Here is a 10,824-nt window from a genome sequence, read left to right as displayed (position 1 = left end):
ATTACATATTTAACACACTGCTTAATTCATTGTGTCTAAGCTATATACACTCATCATAGTTTTCAGTCTCTTGAACAATTCGACCTGCACAACCATTGTCATGATGTATGCAATATGATTCTTAGTTTTGCAATGTTCAAAGTTCAACTTTTCATTTGCTACTTGCTCTTGAAGATAATGGAATATCATCTCGATGTATTTGCTTCTTCCGTGTGCTATCGAATTCTTGGTCAGGTTGATAACAGACATGTTGTCGGTCTTCATGATCATTGCTCCATAGTCTTCTCCTGAAATCTCCTTGATCAGGTTTACCATCCACGTTGCTTGACATGCACAAAGGGAGACAATTATGTACTCATCCTCACGTGATGACAAGGCTACTACTGGTTTCTTTCTTGAATTTCAAGCAACTGGTGCACTACCTAGCATAAACACATATCCAGTTACGGATTTCCTATCCTCAGCATCACCACGCCAATTCGAGTCGGTGTATCCCACTAGTTTGCATTCTTTCCTTTCATTTGTTGTAGGAAACAAAGTACCATAGTTGAGAGTTCCTTTGAAACACCTTAGTAAGTATCCTCTTTGTGGAAACCATTTCACAAATAAAAAGGGATAAACGATATACACAAACTTGAACACATTTCGCTAGCTCTTAAATATGTGTGCATTCCAACCTTAATTACAAATAAAAACATCAAATTACAAATAATAAAATTTAAAAGGTGATAACACTTTGCACAATTAAGTAACAAATATATGTGCAAATTCTTATCATATGAATCCCTCTTTATTCTTAAACAAAACATAATTATTTTTAAGTTAAACTAAAACATTATACTAAATAATCCCTTATGAAAAACATTTAAAAAAAAATTAAAACTAATTTGACAAAAGAAATCAAATAAAATAGGAGAATTTACCAATTTACATTAATGCTCATTGACCATGAATCATGGAGAAACAAATACTCCATATCCTCTATGTCAAAACTCAAATTTAAGACTTGAAGGAGTAAGGAGAGAACACAAGATCAAAGGTCTAAAGGTGATTTGGAGGTCATTTCAAAGAACTTTTTGATACAATAGATGGACAAACAATAGTCACTAAATATTTGTAACATCATATATTAAGTGGTAAAAAGGACATGTAGATGACATTAAGTGGTGAAAAAAAGGACATATAGATAACAGTAGTCCTTAAAGATTGAGTTACATGTAAAATCAACATTCATTAGCATAAAGTCACAACAGGTCATACGTTTAAAAATTGGTAATCTAGAAACCAAGGAATATTTTCTACAGCTCACTACATGTTTTGACCAAGGATTATCTAACAGAGAATACATTATTTCAAATCTTCATGCTGGCACGGTGATCGTCAGATACAGTCTCTTCAGAAGACGTGTCGCTATCAATAACAATCAAGTCATCTTGTTTTCTTGCATGATGTTCCAGAGACTTGTTCATTTTCAGCATCCCGTATTTTCTTCTTGAGTAGGTCGACGAGTGAGAAGCATTTGATATGTGTACATCATTTGTCTTCAAAGCACTCGACTGACTTTGAGGCAGAAAGCATGACTTACTACCACCAGCATCAAAGCAATGATCTGCAGACGGATTTGGCTCTCTGGACATTGGAGGAGTATTGATTGCTTCTCTAAGCCAGCGTGGCAAATTATTCTTTGCATTTGAACAATTAAATGGGTAATCATCCGAATAAGAATTTTCCTTGGAAATACTCAAGCTTCCTGGAGAATTGAAAAATCCCAGTTCATACTTATCTATGTTGCTGTTGTAAGAAGTTCTTCTGGAATGAATCATTGGCGCAGGACCGCGTGCTGCGGGGTTACTTAGAAATGAATATGCAAGAGATTTATTCAAGTGGTTGCTTTCCTTATAAGAAAATACATCTTCACGTGATAGATTAGTTTCCTCTATTGGATTTTGTCTCCAAGGACCTGATTTGGGATCTATGAAGTAAAAGTTTCCTTGCAATGCTGCTTCTGCCGCCGCCCTCTCTGCATTTGGATGCATGAAGTTTGGAACACTGATGTCTTTCAGAAGTTTTGATTGTTCCTCCTCCCACCTCTCAGCAAGGTCCCATGGTTTCCTAAATGGTGAAAACCGCAATCTTGGATCCCTAAGCATAGCATCCCAATTGCCCCTGCCGTGCCTCCTCACACCAATCCAGAGAAAATCCAATTCCTCTTCAGACCACATTATACCGCGTGGCTTGAGATTTTCTTGAAAGTTGCCTCTTTCATTTAAGGCTCTTGTTTTGCTTACGATGTTGTCAAGCACTGCCTTGTGCCTGAGAAGCAATGGTTTCCGGTTTGTTGAAGAGTGACATAATCCATCTTGGACAATATCTCTAGTTCCAGCGGTTAAATTAAAAAGAGGCAATGTAGGCAAACAGTTAGAGGAATCACAACCTCCAGTTTCAAGCTCAGTGGGTAGAGACAAACCCAAAGAAAGAGAAACGATTGGCATGTGCTTTAGTTGATTAGTTTTAGTTTGTTGAACATTCGTTCTTTCATCCAACATCATGCAACCACCTGATTGAGATTGAGTAATACTTGAACAGACATCATCAATAGTCTTTCCTTCTGAACTCAGCTGGTTATTAAAGAGAGACGGAGAACAGCATATCAATAATAGGAAACAAATCCAATTTAGGAAGTCTTGGTAAACATATTTTCAACTAGGGAAAAAATGTATTATCAAGTTGATCTTTCTAAAATATGGAAACTACCACCATTCAAGTCAAATGTAAAAGCGTCATTTTGTACCTTTGTATTGCTAGAGCTTAAAAATTCCAGCTGAGTTACTTGATTTTCGACAATGGCAGATCTACTGCTTGTAGAGTCAGATTTGGCTACAAGTGTTTTCGTCCCCAAGTGAAGGGAATCCTTGTCAGCACCAAGGTTCAATTCAACAGTGTGCTCTTCTGTAACACATGAAAATGTTATAAGAACTCTTTGAAGAAATGCAAAAATGAGTGTAAAAGCTTTCAAGAAAAATATTTATCATCATTCACAACTTCATAACAACGCATGGGATTTATCATTTGCACGTCAAAGCTTAAATGACCAATAATACCTGCAAAATTAGGGGGCAGGTCACTACTCTGAGGTTGGTGCCCTCCACTTTTCTTCATGTCATTGCACATAACATTTTGAATAGCTTCTTTCACAGAGGGTTGGAACTCCTCAAGTTCTTGGTCAGCAGTTGCAGAACCAGGACAGAGATCTCTAGAATCAATAATGATAGAGATTCCTTGGCAATCCTTATCAAGATGGAGGACTTCCTTGTGCACCAGAGAACTCTGGCTTGGAACTTCTGTTCCAGCCATGTGAGAGTTGGTTTTCACTATGTCTTCTCCATGATGCAGTTGCTCTCCCACGTGTGCCATACTGTTAAGAACGAATACATTCAAATGCGACTATTATCACTTACCAACTACTTTGATTTTTATAGATTTATAATATGTACAAAACTTAATTTATTGACTTTGATGAAAATATACCAGGTTTCAGAAACAACTCCACTAGTACATGGAGTGTCAGCATTTCTCACCTGTCATAAAATAAAAAATTTGTGAGATTCACACGAGGTCTATGATCAATTAATTGTTAATGGACAAGTAAATTAGAACTTTGTCATAGAATCACTTTCTTCTTGACTTTGAATCTGATCATATTTCACGATTGAGATTAGCAGTAGCACTGCATAAGTACTTCAATCTATTTTATACACAAACAACCATACAGAAATAAAAAATCCATAGATAATGTTACAACAAAAGTCAACACTTTTTTCATGAGGTTCTCTACGGCCAAACTCCATGTTCAAAAATTTACACTTGCTCGAGCATTGGTAAGTAAAGGAGCTGAACCCCTATTTTAGAGTGGAGAATATATTTTTGTAAATTTAAATCCAACATAATAGGAAAGAAATTAAATCATGTGTTGATGCATTTATTACCAGCCATACCTTTTCTCGAGTCTGATGAAGCTCCCCTCTTTCAGAAAGCTCTGCCGATAGATTAAGGTCTGTTGGAAAAATCCTAGAACAGCTTCTAGAAGATGTATCATCTTGTGTCTGAGTTTGATTAAGGTCAGGTACATTGTTTACGGGACACTCGTCACAAGATGATCCGTCGCTAGAAGAGGGATTAGCATTTCCAAGCATGCTCCACTTGGCTAGAACTGGAATGTTTTCCTTCTCGTGCAATGAATTGCTTTTCTTATCAGTTCCATTCATACACTTTTTTCTTTTGTAACATTGATAGGTTATTAATGGTCTGTTTAAGTTGGTCTTTGTTACCTTATGTTCAGATTGATTCCCGAAATTATCTTTGGAGGGTGACGCAGTAAATCTATCTGTTGACTTATTCAAAACAAGAGATTCATCACCACATGCCGCACTGATTTCTCTTGTAATTGATGCTTCTGAGTTGATTACATTGAAATCATTCCTAGCATTCAATTCAACTGAGGGTGGAATATTGTTTTTATTAGAACCATCGTCACATTCAATGCCAGAGTTTTCACCTCCCGAAGAATTTTTCTGTGTGTCGCAATCATTCTGTGAAGGCTTCATTATTAGGGGTAATTCATCAACATCCTTCTTCGAGTTATCCTCACATGGATGACTCGTTGAAGATGATTCCTTCATAGTAACTACCCTCTCTGTTTCATCATGATTTCCAAGCTGCCCTGCTTCCAGGTCACCTGACTTTTGAACCGGAAGTGTTGATGACTCATTTGGCTGTTTGATGCTTCCAAAGCACAGCTTTTTTCCATCACTTGTATCCTATTAAATTCACAAACAGACAAATGAGTAAATGCTTCATAAGATTATATTCACAAGAGCTTTTTATGTAACAGGCAATTACTCCAATCTAGAAAATAGAAAGAAAAAAACTATTTTATAATAATAGTCAAAGCTTCGAAAGTCATAGAAGTAATAATATACCTGTCACTTCTAATGTACATCAATGAACCTACATATAGTATTTTGTAAAAAATTGCATTAGAATCTCACCATCGACTTTTCTTCATGTTTTTCTGATGTATTCTCATCAGTTAGCTTGTTGTGTTTAACGCGTTTAGCTGAAGAACAATCATGGGAATCTTCACAAACTGAATTTTGGCAACGATTTCCATGGATGAAACTGCCACTTTGAGATCTCCGTTTTCTTTTGTAGGTTAGAAGTACCTTGTTGCCAAACATTTATACTTATCTAGAAAAAAAAACTCCTTCACTATTTGACGACACTTCAAACAATATTGAAAGATTAAGAGGGGAATGCAGAGCCAAACATAAATAAGTCACAAAGTGCATCGGTGTCAATTACCCTGGGCCTGTGGATAAAAACACAAGAACACTAGACATTAAGAGTGATAGAAGAAAAAATGGTTCATAAGATTTTAGAATTCAGATAGCATACATATTTAGTCTAAAAAGCCAAATTGAAGTCCTTTCTTGTATTGCTTTCCTAATTAACTTGTAAGTTAGTTAAAAAGTTCGTGAAGATTTTAAATGGCATGATCAAAGAACATGTGCAAGAAGAGTAAACAAATTTCACAAGACGCATTTGAAATATCGATATTCAAATCTCCACTTAACTTTACATGAGCATATTGTGATGGTATTAAAATCTTAAAACAGTTTCAGTAACAGCAGATTTTCTTTCTAACATATACATAAGCAAAAATGGAATGACTAGCTAGGCATTCAATGGAACATCATTGCTACCAAAATAAAAAGTTACATTCAATCTAGTAATATCTAATTTCAAGTCTCTGAATAAGGTACAACATCCACAAACTCTATAAATCAGTGATTTTCTCAGATCTTTTTCCTTTTGCAACCACAATCGAACCATTAAGGGAACACATGAGATTCTTTAACATACAATTCCATATAGAGGCGGAAATTCCTTGCCGGATAAACTTCTAAGTTGCAATTTCATGACCATATTAACCCTAAACCATAAGCAAAACGAACCATACTAACCTAATCATCACAAAATCAGCTCAAAGCACAAGCAAGAAAATGCTCCATTTGAAACAGCAATGATTTGTGAGAGGAAAAAAAGTGGGAAAAAAAAACAAGCATAACAAGAAAAACAAAAAAAAGAAACAAACTTTACTCATAAATTGAAGCAAGAAACATCTCAGACACAAACCCCAAAATTTGTTTTTACTTCAAACAAAAGAATAAAAAAAGTATCTTCCTTGCAGATAAACCTAACAAAACAATGGGTCCATTTCAACAAAAGAATCATTAGTTTTCATTCACAGTTCAAGCATTTCCTACATCACCTAACAAGTTTCCAAACTTCAAACTCATGCAGTTAGCAAAACAAAAACGAAAACAGTGAAAGCCGAAAAATTAAATTAAAAGAGTGGTAAAAAAAAAGAGCAAGAACTTACAGAAAATGAAAGAAGAAACACACCATAGATGAAAATTATTGTCTACTGAGGAGCAAGAAACGTTCTTGTCCAGTGTATTTAGGTGTTGTTTTCTACTTTTCTTCTTTGCAAATTGCACTGAATAGGAATAAGAACAAGGCAAGAAGAACAGGTGCTACACTCAGTGACAGAAACGTTTCTTTTTGGTTGCGTTTTCAGTCTAATAATAATGTACACGTCACTGCCTCAGATGTTGTACGGTAGGCCCATCAAGGCTTAAGCCCATTTCAACAACCATATAGACCCACATGGCCTTATCTTTGAGCTTATATGGGCCTTGTCTTGAAACCCACATTAAATTCGGAAATTTTTAGTATTACTAGAGTACCACGTGAAAATACAAAAATGTTATCAGAATTCGGAGATGTATCTTCGAACGCACCTTAAGTCAATAGAAGTCTGACTTAATGTGAAAATACTACGGAGATGCATCTTCGTAAATATTACGGAGATGCATTTTTGGACACTACTTGTACATAACGCGCCATAACCCTTCTTCATCACTTAAGAAATATTTTTTTCTAAACTCTCTCAAAATCAATCAAGCAACATCAAAGCTTCTTCAATCAACACCAATTATATCAAAGAGCTCATTCAACTACATCAACTTCAAAGATTACTCATTTCTTGTAAGTTTTTAATTATTGTAAGCTTTTTTGAGTTCTTGTATAAATTTGTAGAAAGTGATGAGGTGTTGAAATACATAGTTTATGCATGTTTGATAGTTGATACATTATGAGAAATGTGTTTCATAGTTAAAAGTAATGATCAATGCATTATTTTTGGGGTCTTGGTGGTTTGCATTATCGCCATTGACGAAAATGAAAGTTGTAGGAGAATTCGGATATGCATCTCGTTATTTCAATGTTTGGATTCCTAGGAATTGAAGATACATCTTCGTATTTTATCAGCCTTCATTTTTTTTCTTGCTTGTATGGTTGCTTGTAGTAATTATGTGACACTTGTCTGGTTTATTTACAGACATTATGACTGATAGAGACGAAAAATTGAGGCACGACAAGTTTGTACAACATGCATCTTCCTGGAGGGAAAAGATTCAGGTTTCGTAGGCTCTTATTCCCTCTAGCCATGTTGATGTGGAGGTGTTAACTTCTGAGGCTCATATATCTTCACCTTCTTCTTCCCGTAGAAGACGGGTCTCAACTAGTGAAATGTCACTACCTCCATCTTCCTATAGGCGACATGTTTCACCTATTCAGGCAGCAGAAGTACCCGAGTCACCGGAGGTACCTCAGTCATTAAAGGCACCAATGTCACCCCAGGCACCGAAGGAACCTCAAACTGATGAGGCAGCAAAGGTATTTGGAGAAGGCTCATTCGAGTTGTCATTCTTGCCTCTTTACTTGGACCATATTGTCAGACATATCTAGGACAGAGAGGTAAAATTAGTTGGATTCATTATTTTTAAATTAAGTTCATTATTATATTACAAGTTTTTGATGATGATTTATTTTTTGTAGGATCGTGATCCGCTGAAATTTATTAACCATGGGCTAAAGATTACTCGCTTGCATCAGCCTACTAGCGAGTGGTTGTAGGCTACTTTACAACTATCTAGGATGAAAGACTTATGCAAGACCGATTATGTTACGGTGAACCACATGATGCTTAACGTAATTGTAGAGAGATGGCATACTCAGACCTCATTATTTCATCTACCACTTGTGAGATGTCTATCATACTCGACAATGTGTCGTGTTTGTTGCATCTTTCAATTAGGGGGGAGATTTTAGATCATGGGAGAATTTAAAAAAAAATGAGGCACTTGAGTTGGTGGTAGACTATTTAGGAGTTGACACAGACACTGCCTTGAGGAAGTTTGAAGCCACCTTAAAGGACTCATGCTAGGTTTCGATTCTTGAAAAAGGTATATACAGATGAGCTAGTTAAAGCAGTGTAGGTGGTGCAACATAGAGTGTATGATATGAGAGCATACCTGTTATATTTGATTGACACTTCCATTTTTATGGAAAAGAGTGCCACTTATGTGGATGTCATCTACCTACGATACTTCGAAGACTTTGAGTGAATCCATGAGTATAATTAGGGGGCCGCTTGTTTGGTCTACTTGTACTCTAAGTTATCTAAGGGTTGTAGGTTGAAGACGAAGCAAGTGACAGACAGTGTTAACTTTTGACAGTAATATTTATTAGTCTTTTAGTGTTTGTGTGTCATTTTCATTCCATTTTTGCAATGCCCTTACTAATGATATGTATGTTCCAACACTTCTTAGACTTGGATCCTCCAGCACTTCCCACGCATCTCTGGTTCGTCGTGTGTACTGACCTATACTAAGGATATGTTGTGTGCTTATACATTTTACCCGCTCATAAGGAACAAGGAGACATAATTGTTTCGAGTGTATCTTGACTGCTTAGTAGTAGAGGATATGCATTTTAATACCTATGTCGATCACCGTGAGACACAGCCATTTGACGATATAGTTTTATACTCTGGATTGTTGGCTTGTGGTTCACTTCTGACATTTCCTCATCTGCCTAAGTGCATCATGTGGAAGTTTGGCTACACCCAAACTATTCCCAAACACTTTGTTGTCCATGTTCATCTTGTTATGACACGTAGATATATGGATGTCATGTTTGATGATTATCTTAGTCATCTGGTATCGGAGGAGGCACGAAGTATCATAGTTGAGAGCGACTTGAGCTATGTAGACGGGTATATCAGGTGGTTCTTCAGGGTGTCACATCCATATATGATGCAGGATGCTCTATGAGATCCACTAAGGCCAACTCATCAAGAGATACTAGAGGAGAAGCATATTAGGTTAGATTATGCTCATGACGTATTACCTAGATGTCGTTGTATTATGGAGATTGTGCAGGAATGATTGATAGAGGTATCTTTCCTGATGGTTCTAAGGTTATAGAGATCCTATATTCCATTATGACAGAGGCACGAGAGGCACTGATGTACCAGAGATAGCTCGGAGCACGGGGGGAGAGGAGACCGAGGAGCTCGAGTTCGTCATACACAATAGTTGATAGTATTTGTAATTTGGATTTATGTTTTGTTGCATTTTATTTTTACTTATTTCGACTTCATTGTATATTTCGACTTTATTATGTATGTCATGATGACTTATTTTGACTCCAAATTTATATATGTCATTTTTTGCATATTCGTTGTATTGTTTAATGTTCATCACATTACAGGGGCCTTAACATTTATAAATCATTATTTTCATTTGAGTAACCATAAAACTAACTTAACTTGCACTACTTTGACTGGTTAGAAAGATTAATCTCCGTAAACCCTAAACGGAGATGCATCTTCGGATCAATAAATGTTTAAAATGGGCATTTCAAAGAGGGACACATGTGGTGTGTTTTGAAATATTTCGGATATGCATCTCTGGATTTGTGTTTATAAAATATGTTGGTGTGACTCAGTCGGATGCATGAGGTGGGTTTTAAAGTATTTCGGAGATGCATCTTTGCATCTCTGGATCAGTTTTAATATTTTGACTTAAGACAATTGTGCGTTCAAAGATGCATCTACTGAATCTAATAGGAATTTTTGAGTTTTGCATAAGGTGTTTTTCCATCCTATAAAGTGGAATAAGAAATCCCCTTAAATTCACTTCAATATATTAAATTTGTCTTGTTCTTTTAAAACTTTATAATTGTTCACATGTTTTTTTTTGTTTAAATAAATAAATAGTTTCCCTAAATATCTCAAATTTTATCTTTATTATTTCTTAAATTGTCCACCGACTTTTTCTCCCACAAAAGTTTTCCACTTAAATTTTGGTCTTCAATAACAAACTATGACGTGATAATGTCATCAGGGTAAATTTAATGATATGGTGAATGATGTAAGATATAGATAACATGTGTAGTTGGATGAATTGAAATTTCAAATATAAAATGAGATTAATTACTATGCACTGTCAGTGTAAAAAGATTTACACTGTCGATTCATCACCATCACCCGTTTGCATTACTTTATAGATTTTTAAAATAAAAGTCAAACTTATTTTAATATCCAACGTATAAGATTAATTGACGGTGTAAAATCTTTTTACACTGTCAGTGTATTTCAATTAAATCCATATAAAATTAAAAAGTTTATATGATTTGAATGAGAGAAATTTTGATAAAAATAAAAAATAAAAAATAAAAACTCTAAAATGTAAATTCGAGTTCAATTTAAGGCGTAGAACTTAGAAGTGTGTTTAGTAGATAGGTCAACCATTTGTATTCTCTTAATGGTTTTTTATGGAGTAGTGTTTGATTTATTGTCTGTTAAGCTAATGACATGTTGAGTATGATACAATTTATTGTTTGCATCATATAAGG

General features: G+C 35.4%; 1 protein-coding gene across 3 annotated transcripts; it reads right to left on the bottom strand.

The window, feature by feature from the left end:
- Positions 1–1,167: 1,167 nt before the first annotated feature.
- LOC127127016 (uncharacterized) lies at positions 1,168–6,630 on the bottom strand. Of its 3 annotated transcripts, none has more exons than XM_051056094.1 (7): positions 6,443–6,630; positions 5,049–5,368; positions 3,987–4,817; positions 3,529–3,578; positions 3,102–3,415; positions 2,792–2,949; positions 1,168–2,618 (listed from the first exon to the last, which is right to left on the bottom strand). In XM_051056094.1, exons 2-7 carry the CDS (start codon positions 5,235–5,237, stop codon positions 1,353–1,355), a joined length of 2,808 nt encoding a protein of 935 aa, XP_050912051.1. In that variant the 5' UTR covers positions 5,238–5,368; positions 6,443–6,630; the 3' UTR covers positions 1,168–1,352. The 3 variants fall into 3 exon arrangements, with proteins under 3 accessions (XP_050912051.1, XP_050912053.1, XP_050912052.1); XM_051056096.1 differs by having other exon boundaries at positions 3,996–4,817; XM_051056095.1 differs by having other exon boundaries at positions 6,466–6,628.
- Between the last annotated feature and the right edge of the window lie 4,194 nt (positions 6,631–10,824).

This window comes from Lathyrus oleraceus, chromosome 3 (assembly GCF_024323335.1).
Source record: "Lathyrus oleraceus cultivar Zhongwan6 chromosome 3, CAAS_Psat_ZW6_1.0, whole genome shotgun sequence".
NCBI classification, from domain to species: Eukaryota; Viridiplantae; Streptophyta; class Magnoliopsida; order Fabales; family Fabaceae; genus Lathyrus; species Lathyrus oleraceus.
Note: the sequence above shows the minus strand (reverse complement) of the source record. Positions and strands in the feature narration are given on the sequence as shown.

What these genes read in the sequence shown, in the direction of transcription:
- LOC127127016 (XM_051056094.1), bottom strand. Translation starts at nt 5,237, where the DNA reads ATGTTTGGCAACAAGGTACTTCTAACCTACAAAAGAAAACGGAGATCT. An exon ending in GGAGTTGTTTCTGAAACCTG is followed by an intron (nt 3,416 to 3,528) that starts GTATATTTTCAT and finishes CGTTCTTAACAG; the next exon opens with TATGGCACACGTGGGAGAGC. An exon ending in CCTGCCCCCTAATTTTGCAG is followed by an intron (nt 2,950 to 3,101) that starts GTATTATTGGTC and finishes CATGTGTTACAG; the next exon opens with AAGAGCACACTGTTGAATTG.